The 26,571-nt window shown below is 40.0% G+C and overlaps 1 protein-coding gene and 1 long non-coding RNA gene across 3 annotated transcripts; one reads left to right on the top strand and one right to left on the bottom strand.

The window, feature by feature from the left end:
* Positions 1-309: 309 nt before the first annotated feature.
* TMIGD1 (transmembrane and immunoglobulin domain containing 1) lies at positions 310-18,424 on the bottom strand. Of its 2 annotated transcripts, XM_082443598.1 has the most exons (6): positions 16,986-18,424; positions 15,061-15,339; positions 10,920-11,198; positions 5,746-5,849; positions 4,887-4,927; positions 310-4,335 (listed from the first exon to the last, which is right to left on the bottom strand). In XM_082443598.1, exons 1-6 carry the CDS (start codon positions 17,203-17,205, stop codon positions 4,332-4,334), a joined length of 927 nt encoding a protein of 308 aa, XP_082299724.1. In that variant the 5' UTR covers positions 17,206-18,424; the 3' UTR covers positions 310-4,331. The 2 variants fall into 2 exon arrangements, with proteins under 2 accessions (XP_082299724.1, XP_082299723.1); XM_082443597.1 differs by lacking the exons at positions 310-4,335; positions 4,887-4,927 and having other exon boundaries at positions 4,935-5,849.
* Positions 18,422-26,276, top strand: LOC309651178. The gene is made up of 2 exons (XR_014257964.1): positions 18,422-24,328; positions 25,699-26,276. It is a non-coding gene; the product is annotated as an uncharacterized lncRNA (long non-coding RNA).
* The last annotated feature ends 295 nt before the right edge of the window (positions 26,277-26,571 follow it).

Genomic DNA, 26,571 nt, shown 5'->3' on the forward strand with positions numbered 1-26,571 from the left:
AGTCTGGATGACAGCACATCTGTTTACAACATAGTTTACTGAGTATTCGAAGCCCACTGTTGAGATCTATGGCTCAGAAAAAAAGATTCCTTTCAAAATATTGACAATGCTCATTGACAATGCACCTGGTCACCAAGAGCTCTAATGGAGATATACAATGAGATTAATGTTGTTTTCATGTCTGCTAACACAACATCCACTCTGCAGCCCATGGATCAAGGAGTAATTTCAACTTTCAAATCTTATTATTTAAGAAATACATTTCATAAGGCTATAGCTGCCATCGATAGTAATTCCTCTGATGGATCTGGGCAAAGTCAATTGAAAACCTTCTGGAAAGTAGTCACCATTCTAGATGCCACTAAGAGCATTCATGATTTATGGGAAGAGGTCAAAATATCAACATTAACAGGAATTTGGAAGAAGTTGATTCCAGCCCTCATGGATGACTGAGGGGATCAAGACTTCAGTGGACAAAGTAACTGCAGATGTGGTGGAAATAGCAAGAGAACTAGAATTAGAAGTGGAGCCTGAAGATGTGATGAATTGCTGCAATCTCATGATAAAACTTTCATGGGTGAGGAGTTGCTTCTTATGGATGAGCAAAGAAAGTGGTTTCTTGAGATGGAATCTACTCCTGGTGAAGATGCTGTGAAGATTGTTGAAATGACAAGAAAGGATTTAGAACATTACATAAACTTTGTTGATAAAGCAGCAGCAGGGTTTGAGAGGATTGACTCCAATTTTGAAAGAAGTTCTACTGCAGGTAAAATGCTATCAAACAGCATTGCCTGCTACAGAGAAGTCATTCGTGAAAGGAAGAATCAATTGATGTGGCACACTTCATTTTTCATTACTGCCTTATTTTAAGAAATGGCTACAGCCACTCCAAACTTTCAGCAGCAACCATCTTGATCAGTCAGCAGCCAAGGACATTGAGGCAGGACCCTTCACCAGCAAAAAGATTACATACAACTCACTGAAGCCTCAGATGATAGTTAGCATTTTTCAGCAATAAAGTTTTGTTTTTTTTTCTCTGCTGCACCCCGCAGCATGTGGGAATCTTATTTCCCCCAACCAGGGATCGAACGCGCACCCACTGCATTGGCAGCCCGGAGTCGTAACCACTGGACTGCCAGGGAAGTCCCGGCAGTAAAGTATATTTAAATTAAGGTATGTACATCGTTTTTAGACATAATGCTATTGCACATTTAATAGACTACAGTGAAGTGTAAACCTAACTTTTATATGCACCAGGAAACCAAAAAAATTTGTTACCCACTTTTTTGAGATGTTTGCCTTATTGCAATGTATCCGCAATATCTCTGAGGTATTCCTGCCGAACTAACTGTCCTCTGATTTGGTTCATCATGATCATGCTTGAGCTTTGGGAGATAGTAGGCTATGAGTGAAAATTACAAGAGCTGTTTCACAAAAATCTCCATGAAACAATGAAAGCCCAAGTCAACACCAGGTTGTAACTTACCTAACAGAGAATGACACATATTGGGGTGAGAAGATTCTTCTACTCCTAGATATACAAGATTTTTTTTAAGTTTTTTTAAATTAGGAGAACTACACATAAAAATCCAGATTTCTGACTTCTCTTACAGAATCAGAGGATCTGTCCCCAGTGGTAACTATTAGCTCCCTTTTAGACATAGATATGCTATTTGCCACAGTCCCCACCACTCCCTATTGTTGTACATCTAGCCTGCTTCACTCATTGATCTGCTTGACCCCTGTAAGAATTTGACTTTATGACCCTTGGCTAATAGGTTCAGGAAAGTAGTCATGATCATGGTGATGACAGGCGTAAAGTTGGTGAACTATTTGGTAATAGTTGTAAGCTATTTTCAATGATTCAAAAAGGCTGATTGCAATGATTATATTGCTAACCTCTAAAAAACTGCACAGGTTAACTATAGTACGAGATTTATTTTCTTTTAAATGGAATTACGTCAAGTGGGTAATTGTATGGTCATAAAAGAAACTTAGACTGACAAGTAGGTATCATTGATAAATGTTTTTTAAATTGGGAAAACAGATGACTCTTATTTAATAAATAAAATTTGTTTGATAGACCAGTTCTTTCAAAATATGGGGCCCAAGAAGGAGAAAAATAATAATTATGAAAGTTGTCCTTATTGATAGGAAGGTTGAGAAGGGAGCAACTGGATTTTTCTGTCACTTCTCCACTGGTATTTGTAGTCCAAAGGGTCAAAACCAGATGAGGGTATGTTGGAATTCCACGTACCTCACAGTAGGTAGAGAAAACATTGGGGAAAGGTTATGGGGTTTCTTTATTTTTTTAATTTTATTATTTTTTAATTGAAGTATAGTTGATTTACATATGGGGTTTCTTTTGAGTCCTAGAATTTCACATCTTTCTAAGACAGGCTCTAGGCTAACTTCTAATTTTAAATAATAGACATAGTTTAAGTACAGACTCTGTTTCAAAACTGTAAGGCAAAATGAGAGGCAATGACTATTTATAATATGGCTGTGCTCTGTTAAAACTAGTTAAGGTTGCTTCTCTGTGCTAACGTACAAGGTCATTGTATTTAACAAGGGTGAAGAAACTCTTTCCTGATGACCTGTAATTCTCAAGGATATTTATGTGTCCTAGAACAAAGATGATTCATAACTCTGCTAGGTGGGGCAAAGGTATTACATTTTCAGTCTTTCTTGCCAACTCCTCTAGACATTTAACTGAACTATGTGGGGATCTTCTGAGGATCACAGAATTTTCACGCTAAAATGAAAATGAATCTTAATCCTCCTCTTAATCCAATCTCCTTATTTTCCAAAGGCCCAAGAGGGGGAAAAGCGCTTGCCCAAGGTAACACGGCCAAGACTGGAACTCAGATCTCCTGATTCCAAGTCCAATTAAATATGTTAAGTTTTTCTGTTTCCTCTTCCACTTTAAACTATCCCACCCCACCATTTTTTAATTTCTCGTTTCCAGGGTTCCACTTAATTGTCTAACCTTTCAGATTTTCACAATCCTCCTACCTTATCCTTACAGCATTTTCACAGGGCTTCCAAATTCTAATTTGAGAAACCCTGAATGAGGGACATGATCTGAAGGCTTCCCCACAAAACCTACTAGGGCCTCCAAGAAGACAGAGAAATCTGTGAACCACAGTTTTTAATGGTCTCTCTCCATTTCATGCTGACGTTTCCAAGGAAGCAAAGAGGAGCCTAACAGGAGGATGTGTCTGTGCTTCTTAGAAACAAAAGACTGTTAAGATTTAATACATTCTGCTCATTTCTCCTCTTTGCTTCTACGGCAATAAAGGGATTTTAACCACCTGTCTGACAGCAGCTCTCTCTCTTTCTCTTTCGCTGTGGCACGTTTAGCTCCTGCAACATTAGACAAAAAAATTTTTTCTAAGATACAGTGAGAGCACAGCAGAGACAATCAAGGGTGCTTCTGGCCAAGGCTGCCTCTCCCTATAACCCAACCCAGTTGTGTGGGAAACTGAAGCAGAGACTCTTACAGGGAAAAATATGAAGAAAGAATGGAAGTGGGGAAAGTCAGCGATAAATAATAAGAGAGCTGCAATTTTAAAGTGAGGTATATGAGAAGAGTACAGGCTGATTCATATTATCGCTGGATCTATGCAAATGGTATGCAAAAAGAACAAAGGATACTAGGAAACAAACATGCTATCCCCTGTCCCCTGACGTTTTCATCTTCATCACCACACAAAACTCACAAAGTTTGTGACTGTCAACCACAATAAGATGAGAAAAATAAGGACATATGTTGTTTTTTATAATACTGAATTTTTTCCATTTAAAGGAATACCTTATATTCTGAGATTATATCCTTCCTTTTTCAGTCCTAGAACATTTCTTTTTTGAAATGACAGTGAAGGTAGATATAATTGATATTACTTATGTGTTTCCTTGGCAACCTTAGAAATTGATCCCTCTATGTTGCCCCATCCCCCAGTTTTTTTTTGGTAGTGTACTGATTTGTGAAACCCAAATGTCTGTTAATCTCCTACCTAGAAGAATACACACTAAATGTGAATGGTTACCAATCTTTTCAGGACAAATTTCAATTAATTAACATATCCTTCAAGGAGAAGACTTTAAAAATCTTATCTTTCAATCTTTACAGCTTTCTTCCTGAAAGTGTTCTTGCAAGTATATTAAATTAGTCATAACAACTGCTGCTAAGTGCTTAATGAAACACTTCATAACCTCTGACAATTTGACAGGAATGAATTTAATAATAGCAATAAATACAGATGGGACTACATAAATCAAGGAGGTCCTGATGCAAAACTCTTGCTGTATTAGATGTCATCTTGGCTTTTTCATCTGAAATGAATCAAGAAATTAATTATAATGGTGATCACAACACTAAGAAAAAAAATCGAAACAAAATTCATACTCTTGGAAAGAATGCCTCTGTTCTTTTTAGCCACTGCCCACTTCAGGTATGCTGGAGCCAACAGTCTGAAGCAAGCTCCAAAGAGAAGGTGGTATTTAGAATGAGGAATGTGGCTTCTGACCTGGTTGTGAAGGAGAATGCAGCAGTGGCTTCCCCCAGGGTAAGCTCTCTCAGACATTTACATTGTGTGGCAATAAAAGGCAGTTGCACAAGCATTAGCCTGAAATTGCTTAAAGAAAGAGTAGGCTCAAGACCAAAGGTGTTGTCAGTTCTAAGCAACCTTCCAACCTAGCCTCACCTGTCTTCCTCTAAAGTGGAGGCAGATTCTCCTCCACCCTCCATTCTCCTCTGAACCACTTCACCTTCTAGCACCTTCCATCTCAGGAGGAGTTTGCCCAGGATGGGCTTTATGATGCACACCACTGACTGCTACCCATCTGCTTATGGAAAATCATTAACCCCAGCCCAGAGTACTTACAGAGCTGTTCTGCTTTGAAGATCTTTATCCTTTATGCAGAGCTAAAAGCAAACATGACAAGGGCAATGAATTTGCCTGTTTTGCTAAGGCCCATGGATAAACATTTTGAATGCATCAAGGTGGCTCAAGGGACAGGAAACCCACATGTCTGTTAATCGTCTATGTAGAAAAATACATACCAATACAGAGGTGGCTGGGAATACAGCCACCTCTGCACTGGTCTAGGTCTTATTTCTTTGACCACATTAATCATTTTTATTTAACCTAAGAAAATGTAATTCCACACTGGCCTTTCCTTAGAGGCTTTCTGCCACGTTTGCCTGCCTTTGGCACTGGATTAACTGGTGGAGTCAAATGAATAGCATTAACCTATGCATGCAGGTCCTCTGCATCATGCTAACAAACAAGGTTAACCACTCAACAATTCAAACTCCAGCCCACCACAGCCAGGGCATGTGCCTATACTCCAGAGGTGAGCAGTAAGTGCCATCTTTTTCACACAGATCTCTGAATCCAGAGCAGATGTGCCTCTATATTTATTTATTTATTTATTGTACCAAAGGAACCATAGCAATAATAAAGAGAAATTTAAAAGGAAGAAAAATCAGCACCTACTTCTAACACCACAGCTATTTTCATTCAGGTCTTGTCCATATGAACTTCTATTCTTCTAGTCTATTCTTCGTAAAGCTGTACTCATAATAGATGTACAATTTTTATTCCCTTGAGCAACTTCCATTTTAGATCTCATGGTAGAGAGACCAGATTGTTCAAGTATGTTTCCTAATTCTATAGTCACTTATATAGCCAGTTCTCTGCCTTTATTTAGACGACTTTTTAGCTTAGAATACTTAGATACCTTCATTATTCTTTTTCTTCTGGCAATCAGTCCAAATAACATGGTCAGAAAGACCACAATACATGCAGCAATAATGGGTTCTATTGGTACAGATGAAGCTTTATCTGTTGGAAGCATAAAACACAGGAAACGAGAAAGTTAACATTTATATGCTTCTAATTTATGTACTTCTAGTATGTCCCAGCCACGGTGCCTTGCACTTAACATTTTTCCTCTTAATTAAAATTCTCCAAACAATCCCGAAGAGTATTATTATCATTTGTTTTTATAGGCGAGGAACCAGGGGCTTTGAGTTTACTTGTCCAAAGTCACAGAACTAGTAACTAGCAGAGACAGGCTTTGAATCTATTCCTTCTTGGAAGGATAATTTACTGTAATATGAATAACTCCCCAAAGTCAGATCATTTTGTGCTTGAGCCATAATTTTTGCCATGCAGAAAGTAGAAGTAGGCTGAAATTAATGTTTTTCCTGCCATTTGAAAAGCCTGAAAGATGTTGGGAGGTATCCTCGAGGGAGAAAGAGAGGGAGGAAGGTTTTAAGAGCAAGAAGAGAAAAGGTGAGGAAGCTGCTGGAGTAAGGAGAGAGGAACAGTGGGACCCTTGTAGCTGTGCTGTGATAGTGCCCCAAGTAGGTGACAAGACATTATACAGGGTGGCTGCATAGTGCCCCTAGGAAAGTAGAACGCTAAGCATCAGCCTTCCCAACCCTGGCAAAGATTTTCATCTTTCTCTAAATGATATGGAAGAACAGAGAGTCTACTTCTAACTTGGGCTAGGAAGACTCCAGCCACCTAGAAGTGAAAGCCCATTCCCTTGTTTTATGAACACCAGGTAAGCTCAGAGCCATTTTGTACTATAGATGCAGTCCCTGTGCTTGTAAGCTTTCCAAGAGCCTATGAAAATATTTGAGACCGGAAAAAAAAAGTATTGGCTCCAAAATATGAAAATAAAGTGGCAAAGGTAATCAAAATTCATAAATGTTTAAGCATCTATAAAATGTAACTTTGTGTTGACTATCACCCAACTGTTAAATAATAATAATAACATTTAAAACTTAAGAACCGAATTAATAACTTATTTATAGAAAAATTCAAAATGTATGCAAGTTTTAAATACCCTTTCAAATTTTTACAGCCAAAAAGTATCCTTAATGCTTCATTTTAATATATTTTATATGGGGTGAAACTTATAAAAGTAATAGTGCTAAGGTCAACAAAGGTATTTAAATGACTCTGTCTAAGCTCCTGGATTCTGATGCCACCCTAGGAGGGAAAGGGGCTCCAATCATGGCTAAGATAAAATTTTTGGAATTTATAGGAAATAAAGAGTGTGCTATTTATTGTATAATTGAGTTTGTAGAGTGAATGAAATCAATAGATTTTTGCTAAATGACTACTGTGTGTTAGGTGCTGTTCTTAGCCCTGAAAAAATAGGACAGGCATGGAAGGCTCCTGTCTCTGAGGAGCTCATATTCTAGTGGGAGAGACTGACATTAAAAAAAAAAACTACTGCAGATTAAGATAGTGTTGTAAAGGACAAAGTGTTATGAGATAGTATATGAAAGGTGAAAGGAAGAGAGAAGGGGAAGAGAAGACTTTTGATTAATTTCAAAGCCCAAGCCCTATATGCCTCAAGATTATGAAATGGGGTTTATCCCTCCATAATTGTATGACACACTAACTATTTACCTTTTAACTGTTTTCTTCTCCATTATGTGTCCAGCTCAGGATAATTTTAGGGAGTAGATTAAGCATCCTTTACTTTTGCTCTCTTTTGGCTGTTGCTAAAAATTATTTTCATGAGGGTATGGGTGGCACCAACCCTCTGGAGAAGCTCTGCTCAATGGGATTTCTTTTTTTTTTTTAATATTTATTTATTTGGCTGCACTGGGTCTTAGTTGCAGCATGCGGGATCTTTAGTTGCAGCATGTGGGATCTAGTTCCCTGACCAGGGATTGAACCCGGGCCCCCTGCATTGGCAGTGCAGAGTCTTAGCCACTGGACCACCAGGGAAGTCCCTGGGACTTATTGTAAACCCTGACTCTGTAATAACCAGCCCTGGGACACACCAAAGGGCCTCTTACTGGGGACCCCATGAGCTTACAGTGCCAAGGAAAGATGTCAGAATGAAGAAGAGGCAAAGGTGGTACAGTTGGGGGAAAAAATCAGAACTCAGTCATAGATCAGAATATTTTTACCAAGCTGAATAAAATGAAGCCACACGTGACAGCTTTCACTCCATAAACAAACTGAAATAAACTGCCTGACCCGCTGGCTCACTTTGGATTCCAAGTTTCTGTTGAAAGTGAGTTTGGAAAGTGTAACTGCATCTCTTCCTTTTACTCTCTTATTTATAACCAGATCTGGTATTTCCCCCCAACCCATCCCAGCCCATATTCATTATGGTAAAATAATCTCAACACGTGGCTAAAATCTTGTGCTCAAGAAAGGATCCGTGTTGTCATTTCTCACTTTGCACGGCCTCGTTTAGAAACTACCGCACTGAGCCGTGAAGCTGGGAGAGCTCATGGCAAACCTGGCATTTAGCCTGAGCACCAGCATCGGAGTGCTTATGCTCCTAAGGCAGCCAATAGCCAGGCAAGTAATAACGCAGGAAGAAATGAGAAAAACCAGTTGGTTTGGAAGAGCTCAACCCAAAACAGGATTCTGCCCACCTGAAAGCTAATTTGCCAAGCTGGCATCCTGCTTGCCACACAAGCTGTATGTTGGTTTTTTTTTTTTAATGTTATTTATTTATTTATTTATTTATTTTTGGTTGTATTGGGTCTTCGTTTCTGTGCGAGGGCTTTCTCTAGTTGTGGCAAGCGGGGGCCACTCTTCATCGCAGTGCGCGGGCCTCTCACTATCGCAGCCTCTCTTGTTGCGGAGCACAGGATCCAGATGAGCAGGCTCAGTAGTTGTGGCTCACGGGCTTAGTTGCTCCGAGGCATGTGGCATCTTCCCAGACCAGGACTCGAACCCGTGTCCCCTGCATTGGCAGGCAGATTCTCAACCACTGCGCCACTGGGGAAGCCCATGCTGTATGCTTAATGTGACATAGAGCAATTATGATTCCTTCTTAACCAAGAGTTTGTGGGTTTGGTTTTTAAAGCAAGTAGCGCCTGGGCATACTGTCACTGTTCTGCAGGACAAATTACTGAACGCACCAGTAATCACAGTGATGGGCATTCAACTGGCAGCCCTTCCTACCCACCAGCCACTCTATTGATACCGTAATAAGAAGCCCTATGGTCATATGTCCAACGCTTCTGGCTGGGGTTCAACTGGCTTCCTGAGGACTGGCAAGAAAGGCAATGAGTGGCACAGAGAGGCCAATGACAAAGTGAATGATGTTCTAACAAGATGTAGGAGCCTCAGCTTGTTTGGCTGCTTCTAGCATCCTGGCCCCAGACCAGGAAATGTGTGCGTGAGCATTATCTGCATCTGCCACTCCAGGTATCTCGCCTTCCTCTTTCTATATGAGTGAGAAATAAGAGGAGGGAAAGACACTTGGAGCTTCTTTTGTTCCTTGTTATTGCAGAGATCATAAACCTGGGTAGAAGAAGCATGAAGCCAAGAGAAAGAAGCTGTTTCCCCCATTCTCCCCCACTCCCTTTTCTGATTAGCCTATAGGTTACAATTTCAGAGTTAGGAGTGATTTTATAGATCTATTTTCTTATCTAGTCAGTATATTTTTCCTCTATGTGTTTATGACTTCTCTTCTGTTTGTCACTAAGCTGTTAACTCAAAAGTCCAGTTCCGGGGCTTCCCTGGTGGCGCAGTGGTTGAGAATCTGCCTGCCGATGCGGGGGACACGGGTTCGGGCCCTGATCTGGGAAGATCCCACATGCCGCGGAGCGACTAGGCCCGTGAGCCACAACTGCTGAGCCTGCGCGTCTGGAGCCTGTGCTCCGCAACAGGAGAGGCCGTGATAGTGAGAGGCCCGCGCACCGCGATGAAGAGTGGCCCCCACTTGCTGCAACTGGAGAAATCCCTTGCACAGAGGCGAAGACCCAACACAGCCAAAAATTAATTAATTAATTAATTAATTAAACAAAAAACAAAACAAAACTGATTAAACCCTTTGTAAGTTAAAAAAAAAAAAAAAAGTTCTCCTAATCCAGTATTTAAAAAAAAAAAAAAAAAAGGTCCAGTTCCGGATTTCCCGGGTGGCTCAGTGGTTAAGAATCCTCCTGCCCATGCAGGGAACATGGGTTCCAACCCCAGTCCGGGAAGATCCCACATGCCGCGGAGCAACTAAGCCCGTGCGCCACGACTACTGAGCCTGTGCTCTAGAGCCTGCAAGCCACAACTACTGAAGCCTGCGCGCCTAGGGCCCTTGCTCTGCAACAAGAGAAGCCACCGCAATGAGAAGCCCGCGCACCGCAACGAAGAGTAGCCCCCGCTCGCCGCAGCTAGAGAAAGCCCGCGCGCAGCAATGAAGACCCAACGCAGCCAAATAAAAAAAAAAAGTCCAGTTCCTACAAACCTTTTTGCCCAGGAAAATTCATGGAAATACTCCTCCATAAAAGCCAACCAGAACTGTCTTCTACTACTTGATTCTAGAAAAGGACCTTTGCTCAAAAAGCAGTATCCTATATGGAATGGGAATAATTCCCCTAAAAGAAATAACTAGAATTCCTTGGATCGAGATAATTCTCCAAAGAAAATCCTAGCTACTAATCACAATTGTCATCATCATTCGTTGTCACAAAAAATATTTACTGAGCATCTCTCTGAGTTTTGTACTATGCTAGATATTACTTAAAAAGAGAGTTACCTTTGTGGATGGACCTCAAAAGTATTAAGCTCTCTGTCGATTTGACAGAGAAAGACAAATACTGTATGTTATCAATTATATGTGCAAAAAAAAAAAATAAATGAATGTATAAAACAAAACAGAAACAGACTCACAGATATAGAAAACAAACTAGTGGATACCAGTGAGGAGAGGGAAGGAGAGAAGGGCAAGATAGGGCTATAGGATCATGAGACACAAACTCTGTGTATAAGCAACAAGGATATATTGTACAACACAGGGAAATATAGCCATTGTTTTGTAATAATGTGAAAGGGAGTATAATCTATAAAAATATTAAATCACTATGCTGTACACCTGAAACTAACATAATATGGTAAATCAACTATATTTCAGTAAATCAACAAGAGAGTTACCTTTGACAATAAGGTGAAAGTCCTTGGTCTTCGTTTCCATAAGTGAATTTGCAATACAGCTGTAGGTTCCGTTGTCAGATTTCTTGACTTTGGTGATTGACAGTTGAAGATACTCACTTGTCTGTTGGAGCTGGTGATGGTTTTTCTCTAAATTCAAGACGCCACTGTTTTTGTACCACATCATTTGAGCCTGGGGGTTGGATTTCACATTGCAAACCAACTTCACATCACTGCCTTCCTCAGCTGTTTGGAAGTCGTTGCCACTTAGGAGAGGAGGAACTGCAAGATGCAAGCATTTAAGTTTAATTAGCAGATAAGCAATAGTTTATTGCCAGTGTTCAAGATGTCCCTTCAGTCTATCTCATGTAGTCATTCATTTATTTGACAAAACTTTATTGAGTACCTACTGTATGACAAGCACTGGGCTAGGAGCCAGGGATAAAATGGTAAATAACATACACCCATTTTCAAACTTAATAGCACTTTTAATGTGGTGGGGAAGACAAACCATGAAACAAATGTATATAATAATGAATCTGTATTACATAGACAATTTGTAACACATGGAAGAATACCCACACTTGCCCTGGCCAGAGATTTACCAACGCATACTTGCATTTCCTCAATGATCTTCTAGAAATAACGTCCTTCTCTCAGAAGGCACTCCAATCGTGGCAACTCTGGCATCCATGGAAGAAGAGCATAACCTCGAGTCCCTCTCAACCTTCTGTGTGAGCAACTTCTTATTCCCTTCATGATAAGGACATATGTAGACCCACAGGTTGTCAAACACATTTATCTTCACCAAATAATTCCAACCCTTACTACCACCAGGGCTTTCCAACATCTAGGGGGAGAAATGGCTGAGCTGACTCTCCCCTCTTCTCCATGCTCCTTGCATTTTTTTGGCCAAGGTACAGAAGAGTAATAAAATGCAAGAAAAGTGGGCAGTAGGAAAGAGATAGATGCAGAGAAGGAGGGAAAAAAGGAGCTTGTATAATCTGCACACTGAATAATTAGACCCTGAGTAGGCTGTGCTATTAATAGCCCTCTCAGAAGAATGACATTTTATTGCTCTTTGGAATGTGTTTGAATTCTGTATCCATGTCCAACAAGAGTGTTATATGGTATTCAGATAGTTGTTCCTTTTTATTTAACTATTTAAAATTAATTTTTAAGCATATCGGCTCTATATGAGCATTCCCTTTTAAAAGTATCAGTACATTTCAGATAAAGTTAAGGTCCTCCTTGACTCCATCCTGGTCACTTCCTGACTCCCCAGAGACACCCAGTGCTATGAGTTTGATGTAAATACTTGCAGATCTTCTTTTTTTAAATAGTATTTTAAAAATACATATGATATACCCATAGGAAATATATTGTATTGTTCTAGGAGGGTGAGAAGTGTTTACATAAAAGACTTCACTCTCTCAACAATTGCATGCTTTGAGATATATTCATGTTGAACCACAGAATTCCAGCTCATTGCTTTTAGAGTGCTATAGTATAATATCTGACTCTTTAATTATTTTATTTTATTTTATTTTATTTTTTTAAAGAAATTCACGTTCTTTTTATTTATTTATTTATTTATGACTGTGTTGGGTCTTAGTTTCTGTGTGAGGGCTTTCTCTAGCTGTGGCAAGCGGGGACCACTCTTCATCGCGGTGCGCGGGCCTCTCACCATCGTGGCCTCTCTTGTTGCGGAGCACAGGCTCCAGACGCGCAGGCTCAGCAATTGTGGCTCACGGGCCCAGTTGCTCCGTGGCATGTGGAATCTTCCCAGACCAGGGCTCGAACCCGTGTCCCCTGCATTGGCAGGCAGACTCTCAACCACTGCGCCACCAGGGAAGCCCTAATTATTTTATTTTGATGGGCATCAGGTTATTTTCATTTTAAAATGCTAAACAGTGCTTCAATAAACATCCTTGTAAAAAAAAAGAATGGTCTCAGGACAGAACCCTGTGTAGTGGCTATAATCTAAAGACTAAAAGCAAAAGCAAGGAGAAAAATGTGACCAGATATTCAGCAAATATTTGAATAAAATCTAAAAGGAAAAGTCAAAAAAAATCCTTGTATATGTCTCTTTATGCATATGTGCATATATTTCTCTAAGGTTAACATCTCAAAGCAGAAACGCTGGGTCATAGGGTAGGTGCACTTTAAATTTTGATAGATATTGCAAAAGAGGTGGTCTCAATTTATACTTTCAGCAACAACGTATAAAAGAAGTTTCTGGGGCTTCCCCGGTGGCGCAGTGGTTGAGAATCCGCCTGCCAATGCAGGGGACACGGGTTCGATCCCTGGTCCGGGAAGATCCCACATGCCGCGGAGCAACTAAGCCCGTGCGCCACGACTACTGAGCTTGCGCTCTAGAGCCTGCAAGCCACAACTACTGAGTCCGCGTGCCACAACTACTGAAGCCTGCACGCCTAGGGCCCTTGCTCCGCAACAAGAGAAGCCACCGCAATGAGAAGCCCGCGCACCACAACGAAGAGTAGCCCCCGCTCGCCGCAACTAGAGAAAGCCCGTGCACAGCAACGAAGACCCAACACAGCCAAAAAAATAAATTAAAAAAAAAAAAAAAAAGTTTCTGCACACCCTCCTCCAAATAGTGTATTATCAAGCTTCCATTGAGTTCTTGGTCTGCAATTTATAACAATAATCCATAATACTTCTCAAGATTGTACGTGATATTCTTGTCACTTTATGACCTTATCTTGATTTATTGATTGATGAGTTTGTGTCAGTTATTGTCACTGTGAATCACTGACCAATTGGTTTTTTTTCTATATATGTGCAACGATGATAATATTAAATGTAGAATCAGGCTGGAAAACTGAAAATCATTTTTTTAAGCCACTGAATCATATTATCGGCATTTCTACTGTGTCTCTCTTAAGAAGGTACAATGGAAAGAGCACTAGATTAGGAGCCTGGGGATTTGTGTTCTGTTCTCAGCTCCAGATGTGATAATTAGGGCCTTCATTCTGGGCCTCAGTTTCCTCGTCTGTCATTTTATAAGGATTACAAAAGCTCCAAGGTATGCTGATAGTCTTGGATTCTAACAAAGTTGCCAAGAGATAGCTTGTTAAAAATCACATTTTATCAATTCATAGGAAATAAAAAACAAAGCTTCTTTGCCCAGAAACACGTAAATGATTCACTCTGGAAGCTCAAGCTGCAGGATGCCGGCAGATTCCAGCAGTGGATTCCTTGACATTTTCCCCACCCTTTTATCTCAAGAACAATGGCATCAATTTTTCGCAGAAAAGTTTGCTGAGCTCATGGGGTCAAATGGCTTTGACATTTTATTACTAGGTTCCAAGTCCAGAGCTCTTTCTACCAGACCACACCATATTATCACCCTTACATCACCCCTCACCACACTATCCACACCCCCCTCACGCAGAACCTGTTTTCTACCCAAACCATCTACATGATCACCTCCATAGACTCATTCAAAGGATGACTAACCTCAGATAGTTCCACCAATGGGTTACCGGTACCTGGAACCCAAATATCAAAGAGCTTCACCTTTGAGGGTGTAAGGTGATGTTAAAAGATTCCCAATGAATATCTTTCTAAGTAGAACACAAAAGCTAGAAAAACTTGGTAAGAAAGAAAAGATTGGTAATTTTAAATACACAAACATTTAAAATTTCAATATGGCCAAAAAAAGAACTATTTTAAAATGTCAAAAATAAATAGACGAAATACTTATCATTCAAAATGACAAAAGGCTAATTTCCTTAATGTACAAAGCACTTATAGAAATCAATAAGAAAAAGGCAAATAACCCAATAGAAAAATGGGTAAAGGACATGAGCAAGCATTTTGCAACAAGAACCATGAAAAGCTAATGCATTTACGAAAAGGTGAACACCCTCATTCCTGATTTAGAAAAGGAAAATAAAATTTCAAGTCAGGCTGGCAGATTCTTAGAGCTTGAGGATACTCAGGCTCATGAGGGTGTAGGAAACAGGCACCCTCATGCGTTGTTGTGGGATCATAAATAGGGCAATTGGGCAGCATCAAGCAAATGTTAAAATACACATACTCTTTAGACCCAGAGTTCATCTACCACTTAGTGTAGTACAGACAACACAGACTAACTAGCACTTTCTTTCCCCTCACTCACAAGTGACATTCAGCACCACTGAGATGGACGTCGACTGATTCCTCCTCAGCTTGCAGGTAAAGGTGATACCGTCGTCATTTTCACTGATGGAAGTGACACAGACAGAGCTTGAGTTGATTTTGTTTCCAGATTTCAAATCCACTATCCCATCTTCGCGGTACCAGAGAAGTTCTTCTTCTCTGGTATGGTTTTGAACAGCACAGTTCAGAGATTCTTCGAGGCCAGGCTCAGTGTCCAGAATATAGTTTTCAGTTTTACCATTCACAGTTAAAACAGAACCTGGGAGTGCAGGAAGAAACTATTAAGATAGAGTGAACAATCTAAATGACCAGAACAATCTAATTAGACCATAATTAGAGAATTGGTTAAATATATTACATCAGTACAATGAAATGTTCTGCAATGATTAAAAATAGTCATATTGAGCTATGTGATTTTACAAGGAAAAGATCGAAAAGGCTTATTAATTTAAAAAAGGAAAATGTTAAAAAATGATGGTTACCAAATTTTGCTGCACATTGGAATCATCTGGGGATCTTCAAAAACGTACTGATGCCTGGCTCCCACCCCCAGACGTTCTGACTAATTAATATTAGTGTAACCTGGGCACTGGGGTTTTAAAGAAGCTCCCAGGCGATTCTAGTATGCAGAGAAGTTTGAGAACCACTGGGTTAGAAAACAATATGTATGGAATTACCCCATTTATACACACACACACATGCATATATATATATATATATATGTGTATACATATATATGTATGGACAAATCTTGGGAAAATCCTATCTATATATTGACTAGGATTGATAAAAAATAGAGAAAATGGTGGAGAAATAGTTACCAGATCTAAATTGTTTATTTCAAGTGCTTGGAAATAGCATAGTAAGGGGATGGGAGTGGGGAAATACAAAGGAGAAAGAAAGAGCAAAATGGAAAAATATTTAAGACATAATATTAGGTGAATAGGCAGAATGTAAAGTACATCTCTAACAATTCCTATAAATATATCAAAATTGAATATGCATAGGGGCAAAAGCTAATTTGAAAACATTTTTGATTAGATGATGGGATTATAGACAAATTTGGTTTTGTATATCTGATGTTTCACTATTATACTGACAGTGTAGTAAAATAAGATGTTTAAACATCTGTGGTTTGTGTGGTAAAGTTGTTGTTGTGGGGTGGATGATCAGGATATATAGCAGTTAATTTTTACCTCTGATTTTTAGAAATCCATTGTAACATACCTAAATTTCAGTTTGTACTTTCCTCATTTAGAAGCAAGTAACAAAGCTAAAAAATGACTTTAGCTGCCACAAACTGGCCCCCTATATATCATTTGTTAATATATTCTGTAAATGCATTAACTTTTCCTTTAAAAAGCATGAACTACTGGTGATTGCTGCCTAGCATTTTTTTAAAACCTGGAAGAATATACACCAAAACGTTGAGTGGTTATCTCTTGATGATGGGATTTGGGGGGATTTTTACTTTTCTTTATTCTTTTATATATTTCCTAACTTATATTACAATGACTGCTTATCACTTTTTAAATAAAGAAGGAAAAAGGTATTTCCAGGTTGGGGTGGGGAGCAAACGCAGAAAAGATTTTCGTGTATGTTGTATGCTCAAATAAAGAGCAGAGGTTTATTTTAGATATGATTCGTAATGAAATACATTAAAATGTAGGAAAATTCTGGCTGTGGCTCTGGAGAGAATAAAATACTTCACCCTGTCTTATAATATTAGAACCATAAAAATATTTTTCCACTTAATTTTTCAGTATTTTATCTGACTTCTGTACTCTGAACCATACCAACTGTATAATCATTCCAGTTTGGATTTTGTAATTTCCCAAAGCCCCCAATCATTTTATAATCTGAAATTTTCTTTATTTAAAAAGAGGCCCAAAAGTATTAACTTACTTGTCATCTCACGTGGCAGAAATAAAATCGCTAAGAGAAGAAATCTGTACATTTGCATTAGGCTGCTGGTCTTCCATGCCATGTTTAATGAATTTAAGTCTGATCTGCTGGGGAAAAAGAGCGCATTTGATTCTGCACTTTGGTCTACACTGAGCTTATGAACCTTCCTCTTGTCTATTATATACTTAAAATAAAGTCCCAGATGAGTCATCCCAGTCATAATGGTACTATTTCTAGTTTTTAATTAAACAATCTTGTCTGACTACTAAGTTCAAAGTACTTCTAGTATTAGGGGTTTTTTAAAAGACAGCAAAACACGAAACCACAAGGAAATAGGCCATAAAATAGAGGGCAGCTACAGAGCAGCCCCCGGGAAGGTGAAACCAGTCTTCCCCAGAGACACTGATAGAATGTCATTTTAACAGTAGGAAAAGTGAAATTTCCTTTCTGCTCAGGTAGCCTCTGCTGAACAAAGTAATTCTTGTCTTGAAAGCCTCTCTTGGGTCATTTTTCATAAAGTTGCTCTCTGTTAATAGAGGGTTTTTGAAACTGTTCCAAATCCCATAGATTCAAATGGTTTGCACCTTAGAAAAGACTCAATTCGAACGTGGCCTCTAGTTTTGTTTTTTTTCTTAAGATTTATTTATTATTTATTTATTTTATTTATTTTTGGCTATGTCGGGTCTTAGTTGCAGCGCACGGGATCTTTGTTGTGGTGCGTGGGCTTCTCTCTAGTTGTGGCGCGCAGGCTTAGTTGCCCCGCGACATGTGGGATCTTAGTTCCCTGACCAAGGACTGAACCCACGTTCCCTGCATTGTAAGGCAGATTCTTTACCACTGCACCACCAGTGAAGTCCCAGCTTCAAGCTTTAAACCACATTAATCTCTGCTTTCCCCCTGACCTCTACTCCCTCATAACACTCTTCCCCCTTGACCCAGTATGGGTTAAAAAGAATAAATAACAAAAGCCTCTTTTCTCCCTTCTTCTGCGCTTTTCCTGCTGCCATCTCTCTCCCAAAGATATTCCCTGCTTCCATCAGGGAGAAACATGTATTTATTACTTCCTTTCAGGAGTTATCACTATAAATACAGTAGAAACACATATGGAATGTTTTCTAAGCAACAGGCAGTGTGCTAAACCCTTTACATACATTATTTCGATCTCAGTTAAGCCCCTAACAAGCTTCTTGAGGTCATTTGTAAAGGTTTTGAGAGATTATATAATTTGACCAAATGTCAAATTACATAATCTGTAAATGTCAGGGTGACGATTCTAACCCAGGACTCCTAAAGCAACGTTCTTCACCATGCTGCTGCCTAGGTGAATATTATCTTCCTTAAAGAAACTGCTGTTAATCCCTTCCCGTCCCTGTCCAATCCAAAGACCTCAGCAACTTGGAGTTTTGTCCTCTTAACACATATTAATCTTCAAGAGCTGGAACATACCTATGACTTTTGGGGGTTGGCTCTGCTCCTCCCCATCCCAGGCCTGTCCTGCCAGGAGCAAGTTTCATTCCTGCCAGGCTCACTCTTTCTGGCTGGCAAGTCTTCATCAATCTTTCAGTAAGATGCTATTAGAAATAATATCGATTCTTTTATAATTTAAAAATTTTGTCAATAAGATTTCCAATACAGCACTGTTAACAGTGATGATTTCAGAATTTGGTCATTAATAGAGTTTTCTCAAGCACTATCCACTGTAGGTGCTTAGTAAACAGTGAGAGTGTGGCCTTCTTAGCAGACCTCACCCTACCCTACTAAGGAGGAGGATTGCTGTCTCCCTTTCTCTTCCACCCCATTAAGACAACAACTTTTCAAAATGAATTTCTCTCACTTGACTTGTTTTTAATTTTCATGACTCCCTACTTTCCATACAAGACAAAGTCTTACCACTTACCCACTGAGCTCTGAAAGCTAACTTCTGTGGCCAATCGTTCCTCTGTCTGGGAACCCTGAATCCTTTTCCTTTTACCATCTTTATAATACTTGAATTTGAACACTTTATGACAGTAGGGTCAAGTAAATAAGATACATTGGGTTCAAAGTCTGTTTCTCTTTGTGGATTCTTAGAGAAGACAGTAATTGGAAAAGGCATCTTCCTAAGATCCAAGTTTTTCTGTGTACTTAAGTTATTGGGTGGGGCCAGGTATTACTAACAAGGATGTAATTGTTCCAAGAAAGCCTGACCTTGTGCAAAAATTGTAGCACATCTCACTGAGAGTTGTCATGCTCAAGTTAGATGGCTGTGCTTGATAATCTGACAGCCTGAGAATTGTGATGGGGCAAGTCTGAGGGGAGTCTGATTTTCACAGCAGCTGAAACACTGGAAGATTCCACACAACTTAAATAATGCTGGAAAAATATTACTTACCACTGGCAACCCAAGCATAGTATATAAGCTGTGCTAAGACAGGCATGGCAGGGGAAAGTTTATCCCTTTGAGGCTCTCAACTGACTGGGAATCCTTGCTTTACACTTTCAAGAATTAGCAATTTGAAGAAAACATTTTTATTTTTTTACTATTTATTTATTTTTTATACAGCAGTTTCTTATTAGTCATCAATTTTATACACATCAGTGTATACATGCCAATCCCAATCTCCCAATTCATCACCCCCGCAACCCCCGTGGCTTTCCCCCCTTGGTGTCCATACGTTTGTTCTCTACATCTGTGCATCAATTTCTGCCCTGCAAACCGGTTCATCTGTACCATTTTTCTAAGTTCCACATATATGCGTTAATATACGATATTTGTTTTTCTCTTTCAGACTTACTTCACTCTGTATGACAGTCTCTAGATCCATCCACGTCTCAACAAATGACTCAATTTCCCTCCTTTTTATGGCTGAGTAATATTCCATTGTATATATGTACCACATCTTCTTTATCCATTCGTCTGTCGATGGGCATTTAGGTTGCTTCCATGACCTGGCTATTGTAAATAGTGCTGCAATGAACATTGGGGTGCATGTGTCTTTTTGAATTGTGGTTTTCTCTGGGTATATGCCCAGTAGTGGGATTGCTGGGTTATATGATAATTCTATTTTTAGTTTTTTAAGGAACCTCCATACTGTTCTCCATAGTGGCTGTATCAGTTTACGTTCCCACCAACAGTTCAAGAGGGTTCCCTTTTCTCCACACCCTCTCCAGCATTTGTGGTTTGTAGATTTTCTGATGAAGCTCATTCTAACTGGTGTGAGGTGATACCTCATTGTACTTTTCATTTGCATTTCTCTTATAATTAGTGATGTTGAGCAGCTTTTCATGTGCTTCTTGGCCATCTGTATGTCTTCTTTGGAGAAATGTCTATTTAGGTCTTCTGCCCATTTTTGGATTGGGTTGTTTGTTTTTTTAATATTGAGCTGCATGAGCTGTTTATATATTTTGGAGATTAATCCTTTGTCCGTTGATTTGTTTGCAAATATTTTCTCCCATTCTGAGGGTTGTCTTCTCATCTTGTTTAAGGTTTCCTTTGCTGTGCAAATGCTTTTAAGTTTAATTAGGTCCCATTTGTTTATTTTTGTTTTTATTTCCATTACTCTAGGAGGTGGATCAAAAAGGAGCTTGCTGTGATTTCTGTCAAAGAGTGTTCTTGCTATGTTTTCCTCTAAGAGTTCTATAGTGTCCGGTCTTACATTTAGGTCTCTAATCCACTTTGAGTTTATGGTGTTAGGGAGTGTTCTAATTTCATTCTTTTACATGTAGCTGTCCAGTTTTCCCAGCACCACTTATTGAAGAGACTGTCTTTTCTCCATTGTATATCTTTGCCTCCTTTGTCATAGATTAGTTGACCATAGGTGTGTGGATTTACCTCTGGGCTTTCTATCTTGTTCCATTGATCTATGTTTCTGCTTTTGTGCCAGTACCATATTGTCTTGATTACTGTGGCTTTGTAGTGTAGTCTGAAGTCAAGGAGTCTGATTCCTCCAGCTCCATTGTTATCCCTCAAGACTGCTTTGGTTATTTGGGGTCTTTTGTGTCTCCATACAAATTTTAAGATTTTTTGTTCTAGTTCTGTAAAAAATGCCATTGGTAATTTGATAGGGATTGCATTGAATCTGTAGATTGCTTTGGGTAGTAGAGTCATTTTCACAATATTGATTCTTCCAATCCAAGAACATGGTATATCTCTCCATCTGTTGGTATCATCTTTAATTTCTGTCATCAGTGTCTTATAGTTTTCTGCATACAGGTCTTTTGTCTTAGGTAGGTTAATCCTAGGTATTTTATTCTTTTTGTTGCAATGGTAAATGGGAGTGTTTCCTTAATTTCTTCTTCAGATTTTTCATCATTAGTGTATAGGAATGCAAGAGATTTCTGTGCATTAATTTTGTATCCTGCAACTTTACCAAATTCATTGATTAGCTCTAGTAGTTTTTCTGGTGGCATCTTTAGGATTCTCTATGTATAGTATCATGTCATCTGCAAACAGTGACAGTTTTACTTCTTCTTTTCCAATTTGTATTCCTTTTATTTCTTTTTCTTCTCTGATTGCCGTGGCTAGAACTTCCAAAACTATGTTGAATAATGAAGATAACATTTTTAATTGGTTAAAAATACATATGTTTATGATATCACTTATATATGGAATCTAAAATATGACACAAATGAACTTATCTACGAAACAGAAACAAACTCACAGAGATAGAGAAGAGACTGTGGTTGCCAAGCGGGAGGAGAGAGGCAGAGGGATGGACTGGGAGTTTGGGGTTAGTAGATGTAATTATATATAGAATGGATAAACAACACAGTCATACTGTATAGCACAGGGAACTATGTACAATATCCTGTGATAAACCATAATGGAAAAGAATATGAAAAAGAATGTATATATATGTATAACTGAATCACTTTGCTGTATAGCAGAAATTAACACATTGTAAGTCAACTACACTTTGATAAAAGAAATTTTTAAAAATATATGTTTATGGTGGTGTTGCAACATGAATTTTATCTGGCAAGTACTATTGTTCCCATTTATACAAGAGTAGAATAAAAAATATTTATGGTCGTCTGTACATTTTAATACATTGGTTAAGAACACCAGAGATCTGCTGCTTGCTAGCTGTATGACTTCATAAAGTTATTTGACTTCTAGCGGCCTTAGGTTCTTCATCGATACAATGGGAATAATAATAGTGCCCTCTCTACAAGGTCACTTGAGGATTAAATGAAATAAAGCATGTGAAGCAGCCACACAGTAAGCTCTTATTAAGCAGTAGCTATTATTATTATTAATATAGGCTGGGCAGGGCATAATAAATAAACACAGCCTCACTATAGCATTGTTCCAGTAAGAATCATAACTAAGAGCATTTCCTGTTGACTGGGTTGCAAGCACCATCTAAGCAAGTTTTGAGTTTGCTTCTGCATGGATCTAAGGGCACTGTGTTTTGCTATCATTTAAAATTTTTTTACATTTATTTATTTATTTTATTTATTTATTTTTGGCTGTGTTGGGTCTTCGTTGCTGCGTGCGGGCTTTCTCTAGTTGTAGCGAGCGGGGGCTACTCTTCGTTGCGGTGCGCGGGCTTCTCATTGCGGTGGCTTTTCTTGTTGTGGAGCACGGGCTCTAGGCACGCAGGCTTCAGTAGTTGTGGCACACGGGCTCAGTAGTTGTGGCTCGCGGGCTCTAGAGCGCAGGCTCAGTAGTTGTGACGCACGGGCTTAGTTGCTCCGCGGCATGTGGGATCTTCCCGGACCAGGGCTCGAACCCGTGTCCCCTGCATTGGCAGGTGGATTCTTAACCACTGTGCCACCAGGGAAGCCCTTGCTCTCATTTTAAAATGAACTTAGCAGAGGATTGATGTCTTGGTTCTGGGTCCCTCCAAAGCAGACCTGAAGATAAAACTTTGCATGCAAGTAGTTTATTTAAAGGTGATCTCAGGAAGCACAGTAAGGAAGTGAGATAGGGAAGGAAGGAAAGCTAATAAAGGATGTGTTAATGAACAGGTTACTATGGGCGACTGTTGCTGTGGACCCTTTGACAAGCTCTGTGGAACACACCTCAGAATCAACTCATGCGGGGGAAGGAAGCTTGAGTATCTATCTACCAACTTCCCTCCATCATTGGTTAAGGGACATTCTTGGGGTGTTGACTCCCCGGCACTTCCAGCCCACCCTGTGAAGGCAGAGTTCACTCTCTTGGTCTGGCTGTGAATGTCCAGGCAGACACTCAGGAAGTCATTGGCTCTATGGGAATTGTTTGCGGGTGACCTCTAGGCAGGCCAAGGGGGTGTGAGTAGGGCACCAACATCAACTTCTACAAGTGGGTGTTAGGTGGTTAGGAAATAACGGTTAATTACTCTTAGGTGTGATAATGGTATTGTTGTTATATAGGAGAATGTCCTCATTCTTAAGAGATGCCTGCTGAAATATTTAAGTGTCACAATGATTGCAACTAACTTTCAAATGATTCAGCAAAAATAAATAAACACACTCACAAAGCAAATACAGCAAAATGTTAACATTTACTGAATCTAGAGTCTAGGTAGTGATCTATAGATATTCATTGTACTATTCTTTCAACTCTTCTGTATGTTTGACATTTTCATAAATAAAATGTTGAGGAAAAGTATTTAGTATTTATTGAGTGTCTGCTATGTGCTGAGTACTCTAAGCAATGGGATTGCCAGTCCCATCCAAACCAAGATGGTATCTTCGTCATGAATTAGTAAGACTTGGCTTTTCAAGTCACTCTCCTGCCATCTGTGGAGAACTGTTTTAATAACTATACAATGGATGATGTCTATAAAACGAATGGTGCTCCCTTAACTCCACAACATTAGGTTGGTACCCTGGCGGATACAAAGATGAGCAAAACAAAGCTCCCGGTCTTCAAGCGTCTTACATTCTAGAGGGGTAACAATGATTAGGAGCCGGTTAGAGTGCATTTTCAGATTAAAAAACGTTATCATGGCGCCCCTTCTGGAGAGTCAAAGAAGTGACGTGATTCGTCCAAGACCATATAAGTTGTCCCTGGAACATTCCTCTTTCCTAGGACCGACAGAGAGAGGAAACCATTTCGTCATAAGTAGTTAAGCCCAGTAGTTAACCATTAAGCCTAAGTAGTTTGGCTGGTTGGAGTATTAACAGAGTCCAACACTCCACGTCCTCCACAAGTGGCTCAGGCCCAGAGGGAGAGAAGACAGGCAGCCTCAAATGTAGAAATTCCTGGGAGTAGAAACAGTCTGCTTCACATCAGGCCCATGTACTTCTGGGCAGAGGAGGGGGTCCAAGAACTGGCAGCCATGGCCATCTGATTTAAGTGAGCCCAAGAAGCACCTGGGGAGTCTCTGGGCACCTTTCCTGCATCAGGAATCTCATCTTTAGCAAACTCCCAGGTGACTGACATGGTGGTTCAGGAGTCTCATTTTGAGAACCGTGGACTCTGGGACTAAGTATTGATGAGGGTGATGAAGGTAGAAGCCCCTCAGCTCAGGGTAAGTGCCTAGCACAGTGCCTAGTGCATGGTGGGTACTCAAGAAACAGTAGTGAAAGGAAGGAAGGAGGGAAGGAAGGAAGGGAGGGAAGGGGGGAAAGATGGGGAGGATGGCTACTCAGAGGTAAATTGGGTGCTCTGCCCCGGAAGAGAATGTGTACCCAGGGCTGCCCCGTGGGAAAATGACTCTGCTGGTGCACAGACCTCACAGTACTTCCTGCTGTGTGAGAATAAAGAACAGGGAGGGAAACACAACCAGGAGGAAAGACCCGATGGGCAGCACAGCTGCCTGCTGACAAGTGCCATCCCCAAAGGCCTTTGAGCTGCAGCCTTCACATCTGCTGTCACCAAGCTTGATGTGACAGAGGCAGCAGCTCAGCAAATGGGTGGAGGGTCACAGGCCATCAGGGTCATCTGGCCAGGTCACTGGAAATACAACTGAGGGTTTTAATGTAAAAGAAAAATTAGAAATCTGGTAGTCACAGCCTTGCAAAGACAGAGTGGTTCTTTGAGCAATGCAGGGACCCAGTGTGGTGCCTTTCCATCTAGAATCCGACACAGTATCAACTGAACTGCTTAAAATTGGTCATGGAACTTCAGAATTTCCAGCTTGTAAACAGTAATTAATGATCCTCTAACTTCCCATCCTCCATTAGGATTCCTTCATCCCCAAAAATCCTAGACCTTAAATCAAGACCTGAAAGGCCACCTGTCTAGGGTTGCCAGATTTAGCAAATAAAAATACAAGACACCCTTTAACTGTGAATTTCAGATAAGTAACACATAATTTTTTAGTATAACTATGTCCTGTGCGCCTACTATCTGTTAATTTATGACAAAGCCAATATTTGGAATATACTTATACTAAAAAAACCCTATATTTATGTGAAATTCAGATTTAACTAGGTGTTCTGTCTTTTATCTGGCAACTCTACTTCTGTCTAATCCTCCTGTTTTTTAATAGGTAAGGAAGTGAAGTTCAGAGACGTAAAGCGACTTGTTCAAAGTGACACAGGGTTAGAATCCATTCAGGATTCCTCGCTGCCACACTGTAACCTTTTCCAAATGCCTTACTTCAGAGTTTCTTAACTTGGCTTCTTGAACCACTAGGGATGAATTTTAGAGTGTCAGTAGAATCCCTGAATTTTAAGCAAAAACATGTGTGCGTGTGCGAGCACGTGTGGGTATTTTTCTGGGGAGGTCGTCTCTGCTTTTTCAATTAGCTTCTCAAGAGTCAAGATTTTAATAAAATATTAAAATATACTCTTTCAGGGACTTCCCTGCTTCCCTGGACATCCCTGGCGCAGTGCTTAAGAATCCACCTGCCATTGCAGGGGATATGGGTTTGATCCCTGGTCGGGGAAGCCCACATGCCACGGAGCAACTAAGCCCGCGAGCCACAACTGCTGAGCCTGCGTGCTGCAACTTCTGAAGTCCACGCGCCTAGAGCCCGTGCTGCGCTGCAAGAGAAGCCACCGCAATGAGAAGCCCTTGCAGTGCAACGAAGAGCAGCCCCCGCTCGGCGCAACTAGAAAGCCCGCGTGCAGCAACAAAGACCCAACGAAGCCAAAAAACTTTTTAAAAATAAAATAAAAAAATAAAACATACTCTTTCACAGTACTACGTTCTGCTTTCAAAATGCAGAACATCTATTACTTTGGGCTGAAATCACATTTCTGCTTCCTCTATATCCCTTCATTCCCTGGCACAGCACTGGGTCCAATCATACTAAGAGATGAGTAGATTTTGAGTGCAAGTATACGGAAAAACATCCACTACATCTTCTACATGCCATGCAGTGGAAGCCATCTTACCCTCCACAACCTACCTATATCAAAATGCAAAATTCCTCTTATCTATCCTATATTTTCCTTCCTCCACTTCTTAGACTGGCAACCCAGAGCTGACAGGTCAGAACCCCTTTCAGAGGATAGGTAGGAGAAGGTTGCAGTGATGTGACCTCTGAGATTGACCACTAGAGGTCCCTTCTTATCCACAGTGATTCTGAAGTTAGACTTTGCTGGGGGTTAGAGAAGATATTTCCTTGGACAAATGGGGCAGATCGCTGCCTGTTACAGGCATAACTGGCGTATTCTGTATCAAGCAGTGGGGAAGTAGCCATGTGATACAGCAGGAATGATGCAG

Source organism: Balaenoptera physalus (assembly GCF_965194825.1).
Source record: "Balaenoptera physalus genome assembly, chromosome: 20".
NCBI classification, from domain to species: Eukaryota; Metazoa; Chordata; class Mammalia; order Artiodactyla; family Balaenopteridae; genus Balaenoptera; species Balaenoptera physalus.